This window comes from Miniopterus natalensis, chromosome 13, assembly GCF_054644295.1.
Source record: "Miniopterus natalensis isolate mMinNat1 chromosome 13, mMinNat1.hap1, whole genome shotgun sequence".
NCBI classification, from domain to species: Eukaryota; Metazoa; Chordata; class Mammalia; order Chiroptera; family Miniopteridae; genus Miniopterus; species Miniopterus natalensis.
The window spans coordinates 25,801,049-25,821,588 of NC_142093.1; the positions used below are offsets into that span (position 1 = coordinate 25,801,049).

A 20,540-nucleotide genomic window follows, 5' to 3' on the forward strand; every position below is an offset into this window, starting at 1 on the left:
GGGGTGCCTGGTTAAGTCAAGCGGCCCAAAGTGTTCCTGAATGTTTGAGGGGGAAGAGCAAGCAGATTATAAGAAAACAGGCAGGAAAGCTAATCATTCCTTCTCTCGAAAGCTCTGTGGGGCAGAGACTTGCATTTTTTTTCCCCTCCAAAAATAAGAACAGCAGATGATATGTACCCTATTCCCATCCTGGCCCCCTAAATTTATCCAACTGCAACACTGCTCTTGTCTTGCTAGTTTCATAGGTGCTACTGAGAAAAACTTTATGCTGATGGAATTCAGAAAGACTTTTTTAAAACTTTCTGGAAGCTAAAGGGCCTGAGGAGAAGGTTTATTTCCATTTACGATATGGTTTACTCTGTCATTTTCCTGGTAAATAAAAGCTAATTTATATTAGTTAAATTTCTGTGTGCTCAACTCATGCTAAGTGCTCTACGTGCATTGTCTCTTTTATCACCACAGTGATATCATGAGTATTTAACATTATTCATGCCATTTCAGAGATGCAAAAATTTAAATACACACAGGTTCAATGCTTTGTTTCCAAATACACAGCAACTGGATGAACTGGTATGTGAGTTCAGACACTCTGATTTCCAATGCTCTGCCCTGGGTTTGGGAGCCTAGTGGGGGCTGGAAACTCCTCACTCCTCAAGGGGCACCTCTGCAGACTAGATATCCCTCACCATATTTAATAGCCACACTATGGGTGTGGGACCAGACCTTTCTGTACTTCCTACTAAGTCTCATGTGGCTTCTTCTTTATATCCTTAGTTACAGGATTTGTGTTCAGCTAGTCTTCAGGTGGTTCTCAATGATGTATGTTCTATAATTTAGTTGTAATGTTTAAAAAATATATATCTTTATTGATTTCAGAGAGAGGAAGGGAGAGGGAGAGAGAGAGAAACATCAATGATGAGAGAGTCATTGATTGGCTGCCTCCTGCACACTCCCTACTGGGGATCGAGCCCGAAACCCGGGCATGTGCCCTGATGGGAAATCGAACCCCAATCTCCTGGATCCTAGGTCGGTGCTCAACCACTGAGCCATGCCCAGCTGGGCAATTTAGTTGTAATTTTGATGTCACCATGGGAGGAGGTGAACCCAGCTTTTACCTAGTCTGCCATTTTGACCAGAACACCAAAGTATTCTTGTCTTTCCTATATTATTACCAATTCAGGCTTCTTGATTAGAGTGATTTAATCAACAAGTCAGATGACGTGAGATGAGACATGTGGACTAAAGCCTAATGTAAGTAGCATTTGCATCTCCTTGGAGCACATAACCCAACAACATATTGGCTTTTCATGGAGGCAACACTCCCTGCAGTGTGGTATTCAGAATATGCTGGCTGACCTCGGATATCATTTGAGGAAATGTAATTAATAAAATGCCAAGAAAACTCCACAGGAAACCAATTTTGTTATCAAAGCAGTCATTTGGCACAAATTACAAGAAAACATGATTTAATTTTTCCTGGATTTCATGTTCCTATAAGAGAGAGAATTCCACTATATTTCTCTAAACCCACCACATTCTTCCCTTCATTTTGGTTAGTGTTTTAAAGCAGGACAGTACATCCCATTGCTTCTTTCCAAGCTCAGTAGGACATCTCACACTTTAGAAAGGCTCATACGGTATTTCTCCATTTTCTAATAGGACTTGTGATACGAAAAGTTATTAATATTTTAAGGCTGAATACCTGGAAATTTGTTGTGTGTTCATTACTGAACAGATTTTTCTGTTACTTATTAGGAAGGTTCCGCATTATTAGCAGCCACGTACTTTTTGTAGACTTTCAAGTAAATGTTATTCGAACTCAGCAAACTCACTTACTTGGTAAGTAATTATTATTAGCAGCCAATCATCTGTTAAGACATTTGAATAGAGCCCATTCTAACATTAAAAGGGACAGTGCTCATTTTTTCACTCAGATCAAATCTGTATGCCTTTTGAGAGGCCTCACTGCAAAGTAAAATAATGCATCTACTGTCTCAAAACTCAAGCTCGTACCAATAGGTCCTCTACTCAGCACTGGGTTTATCACAAATTATTTGTTAATACCCTTAGTACATGCATCTTCTTTCAATCTTAGAGTAACCCAATTCTGTCCATTTTACAGACTAGGAAATTGAGCCTCAAAGATGCTAAGTTTCTTCCTCAAGACCTGGAACAGTTACAGCCTCAAACTAGTTCTGACTCTGAAGTTGTGGCCAAAATTAATACTCCTTGTTGCATGTCACAGTTCTTACAATGTTCTCTTTAAGAGCTTTTCTAACATGTGACAGTGACCCATTCCATTTTATTGTTAAAAAAGATCCAGAATCACAGAGAGGTCAGGTTAAATACAAATTGCTGTGTTCTGAAAACAAACAAAAATCTCCCTTTTGTTTATTATTTTGTTTCCTACTTATCTCCTATCAGGAACTAATTTGGTCAATCAAATTGGTTGCCTGGAAAAGTGGAATCACCTTCACTGGCCAAGACTTTAAGCTCAACCATTCCCTGCAGCTCCACCAAAACTTCCAGTCTCTAGGTCCCCGGCTTCCATTTCCTTTGGGCATTTACTTTAGAAAACTTAAAATTCTAAATGCCTTCTCTGCCTCTTTGATATGTATATATTTTTAAAGGCTTCTTGCTAGTGTTGCAACCCAGGACTATTTTTCTCAAGGACCTGGGAGCTGTCCTTATGAAATTTAACTTTAAAGGAAGATTGTTTCCCATCTCCCGGTTTCTGAGGGAAGGTTGTAGCCAACCTTGAGGGAGCTTTGCTCTAAGTTGTAGAAGCACCTCCAGTGATGAAGATATAGAAGGAGAAGGCTTACTTTTACTTTGGGTGAAGCTGATTAGCAAACTGAAGTGTTCTGCAAACCTTCCAGTGCAGCTCTTTAAATTCTTCAATCTTTTTTGCTTTTCAACCTTGGGTTTAAGTTCTGGCCTCTTTTCTTAACTATGCGCATTGTAATTTTTGTTTTGACTTTACTGCTCTCAGAAAAACGGAGGAAGTGAGTGCAAATGATGTCTAAAATGACTTTATTTTATTTTCACCATACAGTGTTCATTTTTGTTTGCTTTCTAGATAATTAAATTTATATTGAAAAAATGGTTTCCCCACCAGCATGTCAGACACTGAAAGCCAACTAGCCCATCAGTGCCCCAGCCCCAGCTGCCCTGTCCTGCACCAGTACCATTAGCTGGGCCCTCGGCATTGACTTTGGCCTGGTGCTAAGGCGATGCTTTAGATGTTTCCAAAAACGGAGCACTCGTTACTGTTGTTTTTCTGGCTACAGCTCAAAATTTACCATTTGAATGGCAATGTGTTGGCTATTAAGGGCTAATTAAACTTGTTTTTGAATAATCACATAATAAATACCCCAATTTTAAATGTTGCACAGAATTAGCCTCTAATCAGGCTCTAAAAATATGATCTAATAAGTGATATATTCCTTTAAATGATTGTGACTACTTACTTAATGAAAAGATGCACCTTTTTCAATATACATATCTTAACTCCTAATGTGGTTAATGGGATCAGTTCAATAGAAATCCTTTGATCTTTTCTCAAAATAGCACACTGTAAAACTATTCAAAATTGCATGGTAATTGCAGCAAATTTAGCCTAATGAATAGTAATACATGCAAAGGACCTTTTTGCCATCAAATTTATGCCAGCCATGGAATTTTTTAAGTGAACATTTTGAAAATGAATCCTATATTTGTGAGATGCTTGAATTTTCGAACAAACTTCTGAAATACGAAATGAAATATGAAAATATTGCAGCTTTGTAAAATAATAAAATATAATGTTTATCAAGTACTAAGAACAATGACAAACACAGAATAAATCTTCACTAAGTACTAGTTATTATTGTGACTATTATTACTCATTTAACCTGAACCCTGATCAATGTGAACAACTGATGGGCAATCAACAGTTATCCTTTGAGGAGCTGTACTGACTAGCTCATCCCCACTGGTTCAGCTAATGCTGACAAAAATTTAATTGACATGGAAGTGGCCCAATGTTCTATTAGCTAGCCACCCCCATGCCCTACACACATACATGGAGAGAATGGGCATGTTATTTTCAGCATTATAAATCAAAGAGAAAGTTGTCCCTCCTAAATAGGGCTCCCAGGAAACTGGAAGCTGGTCCTGTTCTCTTTGTAATAAATGACAAACTAGAGTTATTCATTAGGAAAATCCCACAAAGAGGGTCATTATCTTCACTTACTGTCTCAAATATCAACATAAAAATAACCTTTCCAATTTCTTTAGTTTTCAGAAAGGGGTCTTTTTAGAAGAGGACCTCAAAATTAAGATACTGACATGCTTAAAGGTCACCTTGAAACTTAACTGGTTTGCAGTGCTGCCATTTCGTCACTGTACTAAGTAAACCTAAAACATAAGATTTCAAAGTTTTAAATATATATATATATGTTCATGTGAAAAAAAAGTCTTGGAAAATATGTATATACTACACATCATAACAGCACACTCATATAACACTTATTATAAGCAAGCCATTGTTCTACAACATGCTTTCCATATATTAATTAACTTAATCTAACAACCATATCTGTATGCTGACAAAGTACAGAAGGTAAAAGTGTAAAGGAAAAGCCAGCCACTTGTCACATGTCCAGGCAGCTGAAAGTAGGCATTTTAGGGCATGTGACCTAGTGACCAATGGCTGCTTCAGATTTTACCTCTTAGCAAAGAGTCAGGATTCAATAGACTTCCTGAATGCATAGTCACCCTCCCATATTCTACACTGTTTACACCAATGTGAAGTTGTCATCCAGTGCTTACCACGCAGGACAGTGTGGCTGCAATCAAGGAGAATTGAGTCCCATGTGTTCCCACTCAGGGGGTCGTTCCTGATGATCTAGTTTCAACATGTACAGTTCCCATCAGGAGGCCTGAGTGGTTTCATCAATTGCCCACCAATTTTCAGCCAGGAAAAGTAACAGCATTATGTAAAAGGGAAAATATAGCTTGAATATTCTTTTTATATAACTAAACTGAGAAAAAGAAGAGTCACCATTTATGCTCTACTTTATGCCAGGCATTGCAGTAGGCGCCTTAAATATTAGTTTCAATTCTTGCAATAACCTGAAAAATAGGTGATATTTTAATGTCAAAGATGAAGAACGCGATGATCATATAGATTAACTAAAAAAGCATTCATGGTAGAATGAAAGATGTCCTTTTGTAGAATATGACTGAAGATAAGAACTTTCTATTTTTTCTCCCAGAGCTTAACAGAACAGTGGGTGCACAGTAGGACTCAATACTATTTGATCATTGGTGAAATTGACAATCTACCAAATATACAACTTCACTCTTCATTAAGAGTCCTGAAGGGAACCACAGGGTAGTTCAAATTTATGAAATAGTTGATAAAAGGCATAATTTACTCATATTCAAGAATACACCAGATTTTTCCTATTTGTTTCATTACTAGCCCTTAGAAAGGCACCTGAATAATGAACATAGCACATTTTTGGAGAAGAAGCCATTTGAAGGGGTGTGGGTCAGGGGTGTGGGTCAGAGAACCTTCATATATAAGTAAGGAGTGTGAAAGACATTAGTGTGCAACACACCTGTAGAAGTTATTCATCTCTCTGCAAAAACATCTGCTTTCAAACTTGCTTAAGGAGTAGCAAAAGTGCATTTAAGATGTTCATTTCTAAGTAACTCAATATGTAACTTTTCTAAAATATGACCTGCTAATAATCAGAAAAGATTTTTAGATATATCTAACATCCAAAGTCTAATAACATCAGCAAGTACAATTTTTGTCCATGTTGTTTTATATTTGTATTCAAGATAAAATGCAAGCAAGAAAAATATATTTAAGAAAACCAGTACATCAAGAAACAAAGAGCTGCAGGAGGGACATTCTATAATAAAACAATATTCATATTTGAAGAGCATTAACAACACCCCTCTATTCCAAGAAACATGGTTGGAAAATAGAGAAATACCATGTAAACTAAGAATCTCATAAGAAGCTGTCAAAGAAACAAAGCCAATTCTACCAGAAGAGCAACACTACATGAATTTTTGAAGATGGGCATCAAAAAAATCATCAGGAATTGGGCAAAACAAGTCAATATAGAAAAGAGATCTCACAAAATGTAATATAGAAAGAGAAGCCATTCATGGGCTACACTATCAAGATGCTTTCAAGGAGAGGTAAGATCGTAAGAAAAGCTTAAGGAAAATCACCCCATTGAAGCAGAATTTGAAGTTTAAGCCTTAAGAGAAGCTGATGAATTGAAAACTAGAGAGTAAGGGAAAAAAAACATTGAGGGAGAGGAAGAAAAGTAAACTAGGCTTGGTACAAGAGTTTTGAAGTAGCTGTCATCAGATAGAGATGGTAGCTGCTGGTTCTTGTTTACTGGGCAAGAGACTTTGTTGTAGTAGAACAAGTTTAAAATTTACACAACCAATCCGTGCAGGGAGCAAGGCAAGCAGGTTTTGTGCTTCATGGAGCTTTTCCTTCTTGTCGGGGTGGGGTTGGGGTGGAGGGTCTGGGGGATGCTAGCGATGCATTAATGAACAGATAAGTGAACAAGATTCTCTCACCGTGTTAAGTGTGGTGAAGAAAGCAAGGGCAGAAAGATTATCTGGAGCATGGCTACTAACAAGCTGCTCCACTGCTCCTCCCGTCCTCTGTGTCACAATGTTTAACAAAGCCAACCAAACCCACATGAACAGAAGAGCAGATGATAAATGGGTAACCTCCCCTCTCTCTCCCCCACCCCCAATCCTGGAGAAAGGGAGAGACGGTGAAGGACTCTATAAGGAATGGGTAGTAAGACCTGTCAGCAAAGGCAGAAGAGTTTGATCATTTATCTGTGCTGAAAAAGAAAATAATGTGATGATTTAAAATGTAATTAGCGTTCTCACAATACGGTTTATTAGATATTCAAGGTGAGGACTCTGTATAAGAGGATGACAGCCTACATCACTGGCGAAAAGAGGCAGTCCAGAGGAAATTCAGCAAGTGGGGAGATTACGGTGGCACCTCGGTTTTGAATGTCTCCGTTGAGGAACATTGCGGTTCACCAACGCCAAGCGCGAAGCCAACGCTTAGGCTCCGAACACGCCTCGGAAGGCGAACGCGCCGCACGGCTTCCGCTGCGGGCAAGGTCCTGGCTGTCGCTGTGGGCCCCTCGGCTTTCCAGCGTTTCAGAGCTCCGACGGTCTTCCAGAGCGGAGCACATTCGAAAACCGAGGCGCCACTGTAGTAAGAGCCTGCACTGTTTTCAGCTCGTTGTTAATACAGTGGAAAATACTGAAAAAATTGACTGCTCTCTTGATAATGTGAATTGGGGAGACAAATATAAACACACACACCAATGTACAATCAAACACCAGGCTTTGTTTTATGAACAATCCACAAAGAGAATGTCCTGGTTGGCCATGTGAGAACAGGAGACATGGGAAAGAGGACATTTGAGGGCTGGAGAAGGCAAAGAGACTGGGCTGATAGATAAAAAAACCATAACTCCTCCCTCCCTCCCTCCCTCCCTCCCTCCCTCCCTCCCTCCCTCCCTCCCTCCCTCCCTCCCTCCCTCCTTTCTTCTCTCTCTCTCTCTCTCTCTCTCTCTCTCTCTTTTTCTTTCCTTTAACACAGAGAGAATGAGAAAAACAAAAACAAAGGTAGGATCTTGGCAAAGGGGCCCAGGAAGTTATCATAAAGGGACTCTCTCTTTCTACATAACAAAAACAGGATGGTCATATAAACTGGAGGAATGGAAAGGACTATCATTAGAATGCTAATAATTGTACATGAAAGAGGATTCTGGAGGCTGAAAATTTTGATGGTGGGGTGGAGGTAGAGGAAGGAGGTCTGGATCTCCCAAGCCGTCTGCTGAGATAGGAGTGCTAGGCTTCTGCTCCTCACTGGCAGTCAGTGGCTGCTCTGAGGGTTTAGAGTTCGAAGCTAAAACCAATGGGGAGTAGTGATATTCAGAAGGAAATGTAAGATATGCCTCCTGAACCACTTTTTTAAGAATCCAAATATCAGAATGAGCAGATTTATTTTAAAATGATATTCTTCAGAACAATGCAAATGAGTAATTTTATTGAGGCGTGAAGTTTTCCTGGGGTTCTAGGTGACATCTAGGTGCCAGGGGTCATGCATTAGCTGACAGTGGTTAGTCCATACCTGCCTTACTCATTTTGCTAATCTAAACAAGAAAATTATAATTTTAAGAAATAACACTTTACAAAGTAAACTCTGGAAACGACCCTAATACTTGGTGTAATGAATATCTGAAATAAAATCTAGGCTGTGATTAATTTTCTGTCCAGAGCCAGCACTTCAATAGAAAGGAGAGGAAAGGGTACAGGGCTGAAGGGAAACAGTGTTTATGTGTTGGTCAGTCTCACTGTATCACAAAGAAGGAAAAAATTATGCATTAGCTTGAGTTAAAATGCATTAGCTTAAATTTTAGGGAGCTATGGCAAGACTCAAATACTCTATTAAATACAGTAAGGACTCTACCTGCTGTTTGTTTTACTTCTGCCATAATAGTCTCACTTCCGACATTCAGAAATACATCACTTAAGATAATTTGCTGGTAGATTGAGTGGTGGGGACTTTTTGTCAGTAGAAAGGTCAAATAATTTTCCACAATGCACTGTAATTTTTAAGCTTTACAATTTTGCTATAGGTGACCAAAGGAAAGCCCATTATAACGTTATACACAAAAATTATTTTGGGAGTTAATGGAATGTGAACAGTAAGGTACCAGCCTTGTGTGCCATCTCCCACTGCTATTTCTGAAATACATAATCTTGGAGGGTTTTGTTTTTAAATTTTTTTCAATAAATGTGGAAAAATGTATTCATGTAAAAAGCAAGCACGCTTATCTCACAACAAGGCATCCTATAATAGGATGGGCTTCTGGAAATAAATGCAGGGCTTTTCTAAGGACCATAGCATGCAACAAAGGTTTAGAGTAAGCAAAGAAAGTAAGAAAAAAAGTTGACTAACCTAACCCACCTGAGCTCGGCTCACAGGGGTCAATGTCCTCGTCATCGCTGGGACACTCTGCTGAGGCCACAAGGATGTCATCTGTGGTCTGTAAAAGAATCACATTCAGTCGATTAATTTAAAGGATCTTAACAGAGCTTCTCATCTTTGTCTCATTGACAAGTGAAATACTATTTGTGTTGAACTGACAGGCTGAGAAACCAAATCAGTATTTCCCGTCCCCGTGACACAAAGCTTACATTTTTTTCAACTTATTCTAGATCTCTCATGGAAGTATTTGCATATTTGTGAAAACACAGTTATTGCTTATTTTACATGAGGACACAGACATGGTGGTAGCCACCTTGTATAAATCCATCCATTCAATGGCACAGAGAAGCTACACACAATAGCATACAGGTTTAGAACAACCTGGCAGAAACAGATGATTTGAAATTTATGATAGCCCCGGAGAGCTACAATGTATGCACCAGCAGGTTTTATGCGGTACTTGTGCATGGCCTCCTAAAAGCAGAATAGCTATAACCTTTTACATTCATGACCAGGTAGAGTTTGATGAATCTCTGAGACATAGCTTGTCGTTATTAGGAAACAGAGTACCTCTCACTGATGTAAAAAGGGAAGTAAATATAGTCTAAGTTATTTTAAAATTTCGTGTTTAGCTCTCACACTGAATTCTCGTTTTGGTAACATTTCGGTAGCAGGTATCATGTCCTTACTGTTCTTTTTATCCTTAAGGTTTCATAATAAGTGAAAAGCATATTTTGGGGGAGGGTATTTTACAGTCAATAGGAAAGAGATCACAGTTTTCTCTGTGAAATTCTAGTGGCTTCATTGCACTTACAGCAAGAGAGACAACAATCACTGCAGTAAAAAGCAGAGTGTGTAAATCCCAGCAGTTAGTCACAGAATCAACTCATTTGCAAGCACTAGAGGTTCTCTACCGCTTCTACAAGCAGCAGGCAGCTCAGCACAGTCAGCACATGGAAACCTTGAAGGTTTGCAGCAGATCTGGCTAATGCTAACAGAGAATTCAAGGTACAAGCAGGAAAATGTCTCATTACATCAACTGAGGATTAAGGAGATTATAAATGTTTAGACAATACTCAGAACTTCAACATTAATGAAATTCTTATTTAAAAATGAATTAATGTAGATCATAGCTATGTATGGTGGTGCATGTTAAGGAGACTTATCATGCTGAGCATTTTGCAATATATGGAAATAGTGTATCATGTTTTACACTTGAAACTAATATGCTTTATCAGTTATACCTTAGTAAGAGTATTTTTTAATAATATCGGTCTTACTTTTTTTTAAAAAGCAGATATAAGATATGACTGCTTTCATTAAAGGAGGACCTAATACAGTCCAAGATTAAAGTATAAATAAATGTCAAAAAAATTGTGCCGTTTTGAAAAAGCGAGACAAGGGATGATGCACTTTTGTGACAAGAAAATTAGGCCTAAAATTTTTTCAAGTGCAGGATCCTTAATTAAGAATAAAGAATTTGTTCAGATGCTAATGCTTCACAATATAATTTTAATTAAATGCACACATTTAAATAGCATCTTGACATGGTTGCATATTATTCTGCTCTTAATTCCTCGGAGACAATTAGCAGACTGGATTCATTCATTTTGCTGCTGTTATTTTAAAAGATGAAGTTCAAAATATCAGGTTCCCTGGAATTGTAACTGTTCATGGTAGTGATAACTACCAGCAATTGGTGTGATAGTGTCACATAGGTATCTTTCATTAAAGTGAGCTTTAAAAGCCAAAAAAATAAATAAAAATCCTCCCTTTGGCACAAGCACATCTTGCAGGCTAACAGCCACACTGACTTGATAACAAGGTATTGGATTATGAGGTCTTGCAGGCCAATTGTTCCAATTTGCCCCAGAGCAGATCATTTGCTTTTTATAGAGCTAACTTCAAGTACAAAGATACTTTTTTCTCAACCACAGTGGATACTCCTTAAAATCAATTTCATGGTTACAGGAGAATTTCCCATTTTCCATGAGGAATGTTAACTATATTAATGAAATCAATATAAGGTTGTCATTTTGTTCTTGATAAGAGGATGTGAATAAATGCTTTTAACCATCTGCTTCTCATTTCAGCAGTGCTGTTGCCCCCTCTCCCCTCATCTACCTGGGGGACATTGGGCACTGTCTGGAGACATCACAAGTTGATACAATTGGGCTGAGGGAGGCTGGATGGGGGTCAGGTGGAGGGTGCCAGCTACTACTGACATCTAATGGGTAGAGACCAGGAAAACGGCTGAATATCCTAAAATGCACGTGACAGCCCTCTCATAACAGAGGCATCTGACCCAAAATGCCAATAGTGCAGAAGTTGAGAAACTCTGATTTATATGTTTAAAAACTATTCTGTGCATTATTTTTCTCATCTGAAAAATTGGACAGCATAATAGTTCTAATTGTAGAAATTAAATTAGTATACAGAAAGACCTAGAGTAGGACCACATTGTAAATGCTCATAAAAGTTGCAGTATTTCAACATTGTTATTATTTCACAAATGTAGAACCAATTTAATCATGTTTTGCACTATATTTATAAATAATACCACTGTAGATATTAAGCTGGAAGTTGTATGGGTGAATCATCCATGTAACATTTCATGTTAATATGTAATCAATATACAGTAGCTATATTGGTACTTTGTCGAACTAAGCTTCCCTCTTTTACTGCTTAGGTTCAAATTCTGAATTAGAAGTCAAACATCACATACACATAATAAAGATTGCTACTTAAAAGAAATTCAAGGACTGAAAATGTGTGACTCAGTGTATAGTGCTTGATGCAGACTGAATTATTTAGCCACACAAGTTAAATTTTGTTTTAAAAGTTGACCTATTTTCTATATTCAACAGCCTTTGGAACAGTTCCATAGCAGACAGAAAGTGTTAGAATGTTCTCAGTGTCATCTTTCACAAAACACAGTACCTAAAACAACAAAACATGTCACCCATTAAATAGTATCTTCTATAGCCCTTCAGAATAGGAAAAACAAACAAACTGTACACATATGACCTTATTATAAAACTATAATTTAGTTTTTAATGTATTTTTCCTGGTATAATGAATATACATTCTTGCTTTTCATACTTTTCCTTCAGAAATTAAAGCCCAGTAACAGTCTTTAAAAAACAACAACCCAGCAATAGTCTTGTGAATAAAAGATCTTAAATATAGGGAAAAAAATTAAATTTCATTTTGGAGGCTGAATTAACTGAACAATTTTCTAGCCAAAGCTGTGTAATTTAAATTTAACTCACTGGGTTTGGAACTGCCTCTCTATGGCATGCTGTTGAGAGACTGGTAGGAAGAAACTCAGATATGTCACGTTAGTCAATTTTATTCTTTCTTATACTTTTTGCTGATGCTTATAACCTTTTTCAGAAAAGAGACAACCTGCCCAAAGAGGCAGAATAGCTATCAAGCAAATGCATTAGCTTTACATAACTATCCATTTAGGTAAGTGTCCCTAACTGTCCTTTTCACCACTCAAAGGTGAACATGCCATGCTGATCTTCCCTAATTCAGGGCAGTCTGTACATTCACAAGGCATCTCTTCTTGCTCAGAATGTCCACTGAAAATACTGAGGTCTCCTTACCTTTAAGGAAAAAAATGACTTGGAAAGAATTCAAGAAATAAAGGCACTGAAACTTAAATCATTAGATTCAATGGATAAACACCAATATGTTATAGGCTAGAAAAATGTAATCAGGATGGGGAAGAAAGGATGTTCTTAATGTATAGTAAGAAGTGAGACCAGTCAGATGGGTGCTCGATTTATTGGAGTAATCACTTCATAAGTATAAAAATGCTAATCACTATGTTGTACATCTGAAACTAGTATGATATTGTATGTCAACTATAATTGAAAAATAAATTTTAAAGAAACTAGACCAATTTCTTTAATGTTCAGGGTTATTAGGAAGAGACCATTTGGTAGGTTAGAAAGTAGAGAAACACTGATGTAGTCTTGTTCTTTTTTCTCGCTTACAGGGAGTCTTTCCCTTCCCCACCTTTAATGGTAGAATTTGCTGCACACACACTTATTATCACTTTCTAAAATACAGCACAGTTGCGCATCAGTACAGTAAGAAGATATGAGATATATAAAGTTAGTCTGAAGTATTATAGCTCTGATAAGAGCAGCATTCTTAGACTTAACCCTCACGCTCAACAGCTTTGCTGAAGATGATTCATTCCCGTGAAAACACCTACAAATTTCTACTAGGACAAATCTGCTCTGTGAAAAAAGGAGCAACTCCAACTGCAAAGAAATCCTTGATTTATTCTAAAATTTCAATTGAAACTTTGTTTCTAAAGAGAAATAATCTATCTGGCTATACATCCAAAAAAAATAAATAAATAAAATAAATATTGTCTCAAGCAATAGTGCTCACTTGTATAATATTACTTAGCCTAATTTTTCACTGCTGTGAAGGGCATTTAGACTGGATTGAGAAAACTAATGAGTGGAGTATGGTGATAGCTGAAATGTGGTATGTTTGCTAATTGATTGGCACTTGTTTTTATAATACTTTTGTTTATATGAAGCTGCTCTGGAAGAGAGAACATTTATGTCTGACTTACAGGACTGAATCTGAGAGTCTCTCCAGAAAAGATTTATTGCTAGGTGTGTTTCCCTGAAAGAAGATGCCAGGATTCAGAATTAGTGTTACAGATTCCCCAAGGTAGGCCTGATCCACTGTACAGATGATCTACAGGGTAAGAAATTTCTAGGAAGTGCAGGAAGTCACAATTTGGACCAAGAGGAAAATCTGCAATCCCCCATCCCACCCCTCAAAAACATATATATATATACACACACACACACACACAATGTCCAAACAGTGGGCCAATTTGGTCAAATTAATTCAATAAAGAAATATATCCAATTGTTAATCTGAACTAATCAGCAATGCTATTAAAGGTGCAAAGGAATTTAGAGACCTTGCATAGACCCTACGGTAGTTCCCATTGCTTCACTCAAGATTTTGGTTCTTATTTGTAGATTATTTTTTTCTGAGTAGTAGATGCCATATAAAGATATCACTCACATGGCTCACTAATCTAATCAAAATCAAAGTAATTAACTGAGATTCAATATGTGAAGGATGAATTTTAGCTCCAGGACATGAGTAACAAAGAAAATGAGGATCAATTAGTCACCATCAAATATGAAACACCTCATCTACTCAGAGCATCTTCTGATGGGCAAAAATGTGGTCATTACCTAGCAAGGTACAAATTATGGTTCTTACCTGCAAATAACATTGTGCCCACTCTATTCTAAAGCATAGGAACAAATCACGCATTAATACAAATAACAACAATCAATCCAATTCAAATAGCTTGTTTTCCTTGAAAGGTAACAGTGCTCCCATATCTATTACTTCATTAAATATTCACCCACAACGTGCTTGTTCAGAACGTGGGTGGAGGTGCTATTATCCTGAGTGTTATATTTAAGTACCTGCTCCAAAAAGAAACCCATTTGTACACTCATTTATTCCATTCAAATGTTTGAACATTGGCATTCATGAATATTTAGGGCAAAGCTTAAATATCCCTGAAAACAGCCAGCTTTCACATTGCTTTAATGTTTCATTTTTTCCCCCAACTGATGCCTTAGGTTATTACAAAAAGTGACCATAAATCAGCTGTCTGCCTGGGGAAAAGACAGACTTGAGAGCCATTCAATTTTCTTCAAGATTTTCTTGGCTGCTTAAAATGTATGCAATGTGAGTAGTGAGAGTGGGTTGGATAGAAAAACTCCACTATGGTAAAGAGATCAAGACATCTTCTCATTTTACCACACATTTTGACATGCATTTGATACCTTTGATACCAGTCATCCTAACAAGCAAAACCCAAAGGGAAAGAAACGTAAGGATGTGAAAAGCAGGCCACAGATACATTAATTTAAAGAAAATTATTGAAGAAAGGAAAGAACTGGATTCCTGATTAATCAAAAAAAGAACATTATAATTTAGCAATATTTATGCAAAATAATAAACCTGCAAAGTAGAGATTGGTGTCAGGAAAGTTCAAATTGAATTTATGTTTTAAAAAAGATAGTACATCTCTTATACTATTTCTTTAAGCTAATGATGACCTCTCATTTCTATTTTTAGTCAAAACACTGTAATAGCTGGCCAATAAAATAAAATAAAATAAAATAAAATGAAGTTTAAATTTTTAGGAAGCCATTGGAATAATCTATCCTCCTGGATTCTCACTAATTAGAATTTGGGGTGTAAGACCTTCAAAGGCTGCTGGTAGTGGAGTGGAGGTGTTGAAAGGGAAACTAGAATATGCACATGATGAAATGTGTTCGCTTCTTCTCTGTTTTGGTTTTGGACAAAGCACCTCCTGAAATGGGTTTGGCTATTTTCAAATTAAATAAATACTGACAGATGTTTACAATGCAAATCTAGGCTTCAGCTGTGTCAGTATGAATTTCTCTGGTCCAAGTGTTGTGACTGAAAGGACTAATTAGTCACACAGGTTGAACTGAAAATCCTTATTCATTATGAGGCCAAAACCAGATTTTATAATTATAAAATGCCAATGATGGATAGTTTTAATTAACACGCCTCAAAATTCAAGCGTTCAGTGTTGGCATATAACACATAAGGGAATGGAATCAAGTCTTAGTCAAGCAGTCATATATCCTTGTACTGCGCCAGACCTTAGTGATCTTCATTTTACATACTAGGAAACTGAAGCTAAAAAATTGTTTCTGTTTGACCACATTATTCTGCAAATTAATGGCAAAGCTATGAGATTATCCAGACCCTAGCAGATTATAATTGTCTCTTATTCCAGATGACTTCTATCCATTCATTTGTCACCCAATCATCTATTTATCCATCCGTCCATCCGTCCATCCATCCATCCATCCATCCATCCATCCATCCATCCATCCATCCATCCATCCATCCATCCAAAACCATTTGCTCTCTGGTTTATAAAGATACATGATGAAATGAATTTAAAATAATTTCAAAAGGTGGCAAAAGGAGAGTACTGGATTTTAATAAATGACCACTAAAATTGTCACGAAGAAAACACATTATGAGGAGACACACATACACAGCTACTGCCTCACTGGACATGGTGCACAAGTTACACTACGAAGGGAATAAAATGAATGCTGAGTTCAAAATGTTAAAATCCAGTTACAAAAATTCAAGTATTAACTGCAGTTATTTTGAAATGGTGTAAACCCAGAAAATTTTATTTACTTGTGGTAATCTTTTCTTAACTTATTTTTTAAAGACCTTAAACACTTTGCCTCTCATCCCTGCACATAAATTCATAACTAAATTCTTGGGGACAGAAAGAAAATGTAAATTCCTGAATTTTCTCCTGCCTATTTCCCCCTTCTACTTAGAACATAGCAGGCCATGCTGGCTACAAAATTAACTCAATGAACTCTCTGTCTCTCTTCTCATTAATCCACTGATAAAAATCCTTCCAACTTCGAAGGTCTCTCTTATTAACTACTGTTTTCCCAACCTAAGTGCTAATGAGATATTTATCTTTGTTTCTCTCACACAACCATCATTAGGGTTTTGTCAAATGATCTCTTATTACATCTTAGGAATAAATAAATGGAAGCGGCCATTTATTAGTAGTACTGGTTGTTTCTCCAGATACAATCTAGACATGCATTCATTGATCAGGACAACCTCATTTACATGATTAGAGGTGCAAAACCAAAGGTACAGGAGGAGCTTCAGGCACCTAGTTATCCACATTTATTTCCTACTGGGAAGTACCATGACCAATGTATTTTTGATAGAGCTTTAACCTGAGAATATATGAGAACTTCTGTCTCACACAATGCTTGGCACATGGGTCAGAGAAAAATAGAAATGTAATTGGAAATGATGATGACTTACTTTAGAGAAAGTTGATTTTCTGATTTTTTTTGACCTATGAGTTGAACATATGCAAGGTTCTATACTGAGCACCCCCAATTAAGCCAATATCTGAGCAGCACCTCTGTGAGTGTTTCTATCAAGCAGTAATTAAGAGCAAATATTATCTGGCTCAGATGCTGCAATGTTCTATCATTCATACACTAAGAAGATCCAATCTTTGCTGGTTATAGTTAAACTGAAACTCCACGCTTCCATATCTGACTACTGCATTCCTTACGGTGCATTTGAAATGCTGTAGTGTTGAACCACTTCAGCTTATTTTGCAGTATGCTGATCAATAATGGAAAATATATGCTAGTCCAGATATCAAGCCTCATTCTGAATCTCATGAGCAATATTCCCCTTCTAGGACTGGTTTCTGTGTTCTCAATAGTACATATGTATATATATACTATACATGTGGATATTATACTACATATGTGAATATATATGTGTGTATAAGCATTTGTATATGTGAATCATAATAACTTCTCTACTTCACAGTGATGTTTTGGGGATGAAATTCGATATGTGTGAAAGCCCTTTGGAAATCTGAAAGTTCCCATAATGCAGCATTTATGTAAGGTATCATTACAACGAATAAGGGGTTACTTTTTTTCCTTGCCTGGCAGTATAAAGAACAGTTCTAGGGAGTGCTTTAAGAGAGCAGCCAAATATCCACTTAACTGAATAAATTTCATTTTCATGTCCTGAAATCCTCTTGTCCCCACATTTGAAAAGGATTTGTATCTCTCACGCCAACTGGCCCTCACATAAATGCTGCTATTCTAAGGCTGGTCCCTGTCATAACAGGATAGGACTTATTTTGGCATTGCTAATTCTGGGCGTATATGCCAATCTCCCTGGTAACTTACAAGCTAGGTAGTGCCAATCCATGCCTGGCACGGTGGCCCCCCGTTCTCCAGGTCGGATCTCCTGGTGAGCTACTGTGCAGATGCAGGGGCACTGGCGCTCTCTCGCAGTTCTCCTTATTCACTTCCCTGGGGACTTAGAAGATGTGGCCACCTGATTTATTTTTATCTATGCATCCAAAGTTTACTTCTAATTCAAGTCCTACTATATCTAGAGCATCTAAATGAACAGGTAAACAGGAAAAGCAGGCCACTTGGCAAACAGTGATACCTGAGGGAAGAGAGAAGAGACTGTGTAAGAGTGATCCACGCAGCACGGTGCTCCTTGTTGCAGTGGCTGTATTGGTCTATAGCCTGACATTGCCTATAGCTTGTCCTCCATATGGAGTAATAATTAATTAATTCTTATAAGACACTGAGCCATATTTTTTTAGTGCATTAGAATTGTGGAGGTATGTGTCTTTCCAAATCATGTTTAAATTTAAAAGGTTGGGACCTGCTTAGGTGTTTGTTTTACCTTATTTCATATACTCCTGTGGAATAGTTTTATACCCCCAGAACACCTATCATGGGAATTCAACAGAGTTCATTTAAAATGTCATCATCACTGACTGTGGCGGTCATTTCACAATATACATGTATATCAATACAAGCCATACATCTTAAATTTTTTTATGTTTAAGAATTTTTTAAATTTTAATTATACTTCAATAAAAATGAAAAAAATGTCATCACACTCTAAAATCTAGCTTATCTTCTTTAAGTATTTGTGACTTAAATAAAATAAAAGCATTTTATAAAAATAATTATGATTGTGAAAATGTAATTAATAAAGTTAAGAGTGAAGAATTCATCTTGACTTTAAATACAGAAGAAATATTACATATGACACTTGAACTGGTAGAATCATTTCAAATAATCTTATCCTGATTGTCATCCTAAGCTCACTGCATCTAGGTGTATTTGCCACAATTGCTCACTTATAGCAGCTCATTAAATCTCAACATAAGAGTGAGCAAGTATAGATTATTTTCCAGGAGTATAATTCCTAAGAGCAGAGATGAGAATTGTGGCAAAATCACACTTTTTCAATGATTTTATCTGCCTTCTAACATCTCTAGAAGTGACAATAAACTTTTATAACTGGTTTCTACGTTATGCCTCATAGCTGGAAATTTATGGCAGAGAAATAGCAGAAAGTGACATTATCTTTAACTGAAAAGAGAGAATGATTATAAGTTAGAAGGAAAGAAAGGCTACAAATATCTTGCAATAAGTTGGTCTGCTTGCTTTTATGAAACATTTCTGTCCTTTGAGAAAACAGTAAGCTATAGCCTGCTTTCTAGAAAGAACTGAAAAAAAAAAAATAGTTGCTATCATTCTGGGGTTTTTCTTATATACTATTCCCCCAACTCTCCCTGGCTCCCTTGAACACTACTTAAATAGTCTTAAATCATAAGCACTTTTATTTGATTTTAAGGAAAATATGCCTTTATAATGATTTCCTTCAAAATCTAACTACAGGATGAAAGTTTTCTTCTTCCTGAAATAAACTGCATGAAAATAAGGGCTGACTGAGACCAGCCATCAAACTCAGACCAGGAAAAAAAGCGCTCATAAAATTTATATCTTTTGATGGTTTCTTCCCTTCATTTTCTCACTAATTAATTCACTCATCCACTCATAATCATTTATTGCATATATTTGATTAGACAGGAGTTACGCAGAAGAGGAACACAATAAGGAACCTTGTCTTCCATTTCATGGGCAACTTCAGGTGTGTGAAAATGAAAGCCGTCTATGAGCAGAACTTCTCTCTTTGACCACTAAGCATGGAAGGAGCAAGAGTTTAAGAGCAAGACAGACTGGGCTGAAATCCCATCTCTGCTACTTATTAGCTCTGTGACTTTGGAAAAATTTCCTAAGTTCTCTAATTTTCATCCTATGTAAACATGAAGTTTTTACACCTATTTTACAGGATTATTCTGAATATTATATTCTTTGTGGCTGGATAAACACAAACACTGTCTAGCACAGTGGCTGGCACTTAGAAGATGGTATTAAGAGTATTTATTATGTAGACACATTCTCACTTGGTTCTCCTTGCAATGTGAAAGTTTATTCCTAGCACTGGGTACCTAAGAGCTTTAGACAGAAATTTTCCTCACAAAGAAAGTACAATTTTATGACTTAGCCACACACTTCCATGTTTGAACCTCCTATAAAAAGAGCAAATCATATATTTGATGTGACAGCATTTTTTAAAACACCTCCAAAAAATGCATAATTCCCTCAATGTATTGAAAAGCCCAGGAGCCTCCCTTCTCCCTAGCTGCATGTTGTAGCCATGTATTTGTTAAATCCTATTTGTTTCACAGTTTGGAGACTCTGAGTTTTCTTTTCCAGTCCCCTTACAGTAAAGAGAGGGAGACCATAGTTGGCACTGCTCTCCTTCCATTGCTTCCAGTTTCATGTTTGTGTATGGGAAAGAAAAAGAGCAATGGGATTATTTCACTTCTTTTTCCAAATTTCTCAAAAGGATATATATTTTTTCAATTCTGCCCTATGTCTTACTGAAAACGTTAAGCAAGGCCTTTAAGAAATACCAGGGAATTTGGAGTTGCCAGAGCAGAGAGCACTTAGTACAAAGCCCACTAAACTAAGGGCCAACCGAATAACACACGTGC

The 20,540-nt window shown here is 37.1% G+C and overlaps 1 protein-coding gene across 13 annotated transcripts in view; it reads right to left on the reverse strand.

Annotated features, from left to right (window-relative positions):
* NRXN1 (neurexin 1) overlaps nucleotides 1–20,540 on the reverse strand; it is a 916,310-nt gene that overhangs the window by 12,620 nt on the left and 883,150 nt on the right. For 10 of the 13 annotated variants that reach the window (XM_087823555.1, XM_087823549.1, XM_087823546.1 and 7 more), the window contains one exon: nucleotides 9,014–9,101. In XM_087823555.1, the coding sequence (XP_087679681.1) occupies nucleotides 9,014–9,101 (88 nt within the window). The remainder of the gene's footprint in view (nucleotides 1–9,013; nucleotides 9,102–20,540) is intronic. The other 3 variants (XM_087823544.1, XM_087823554.1, XM_087823552.1) reach the window with 1 other exon arrangement.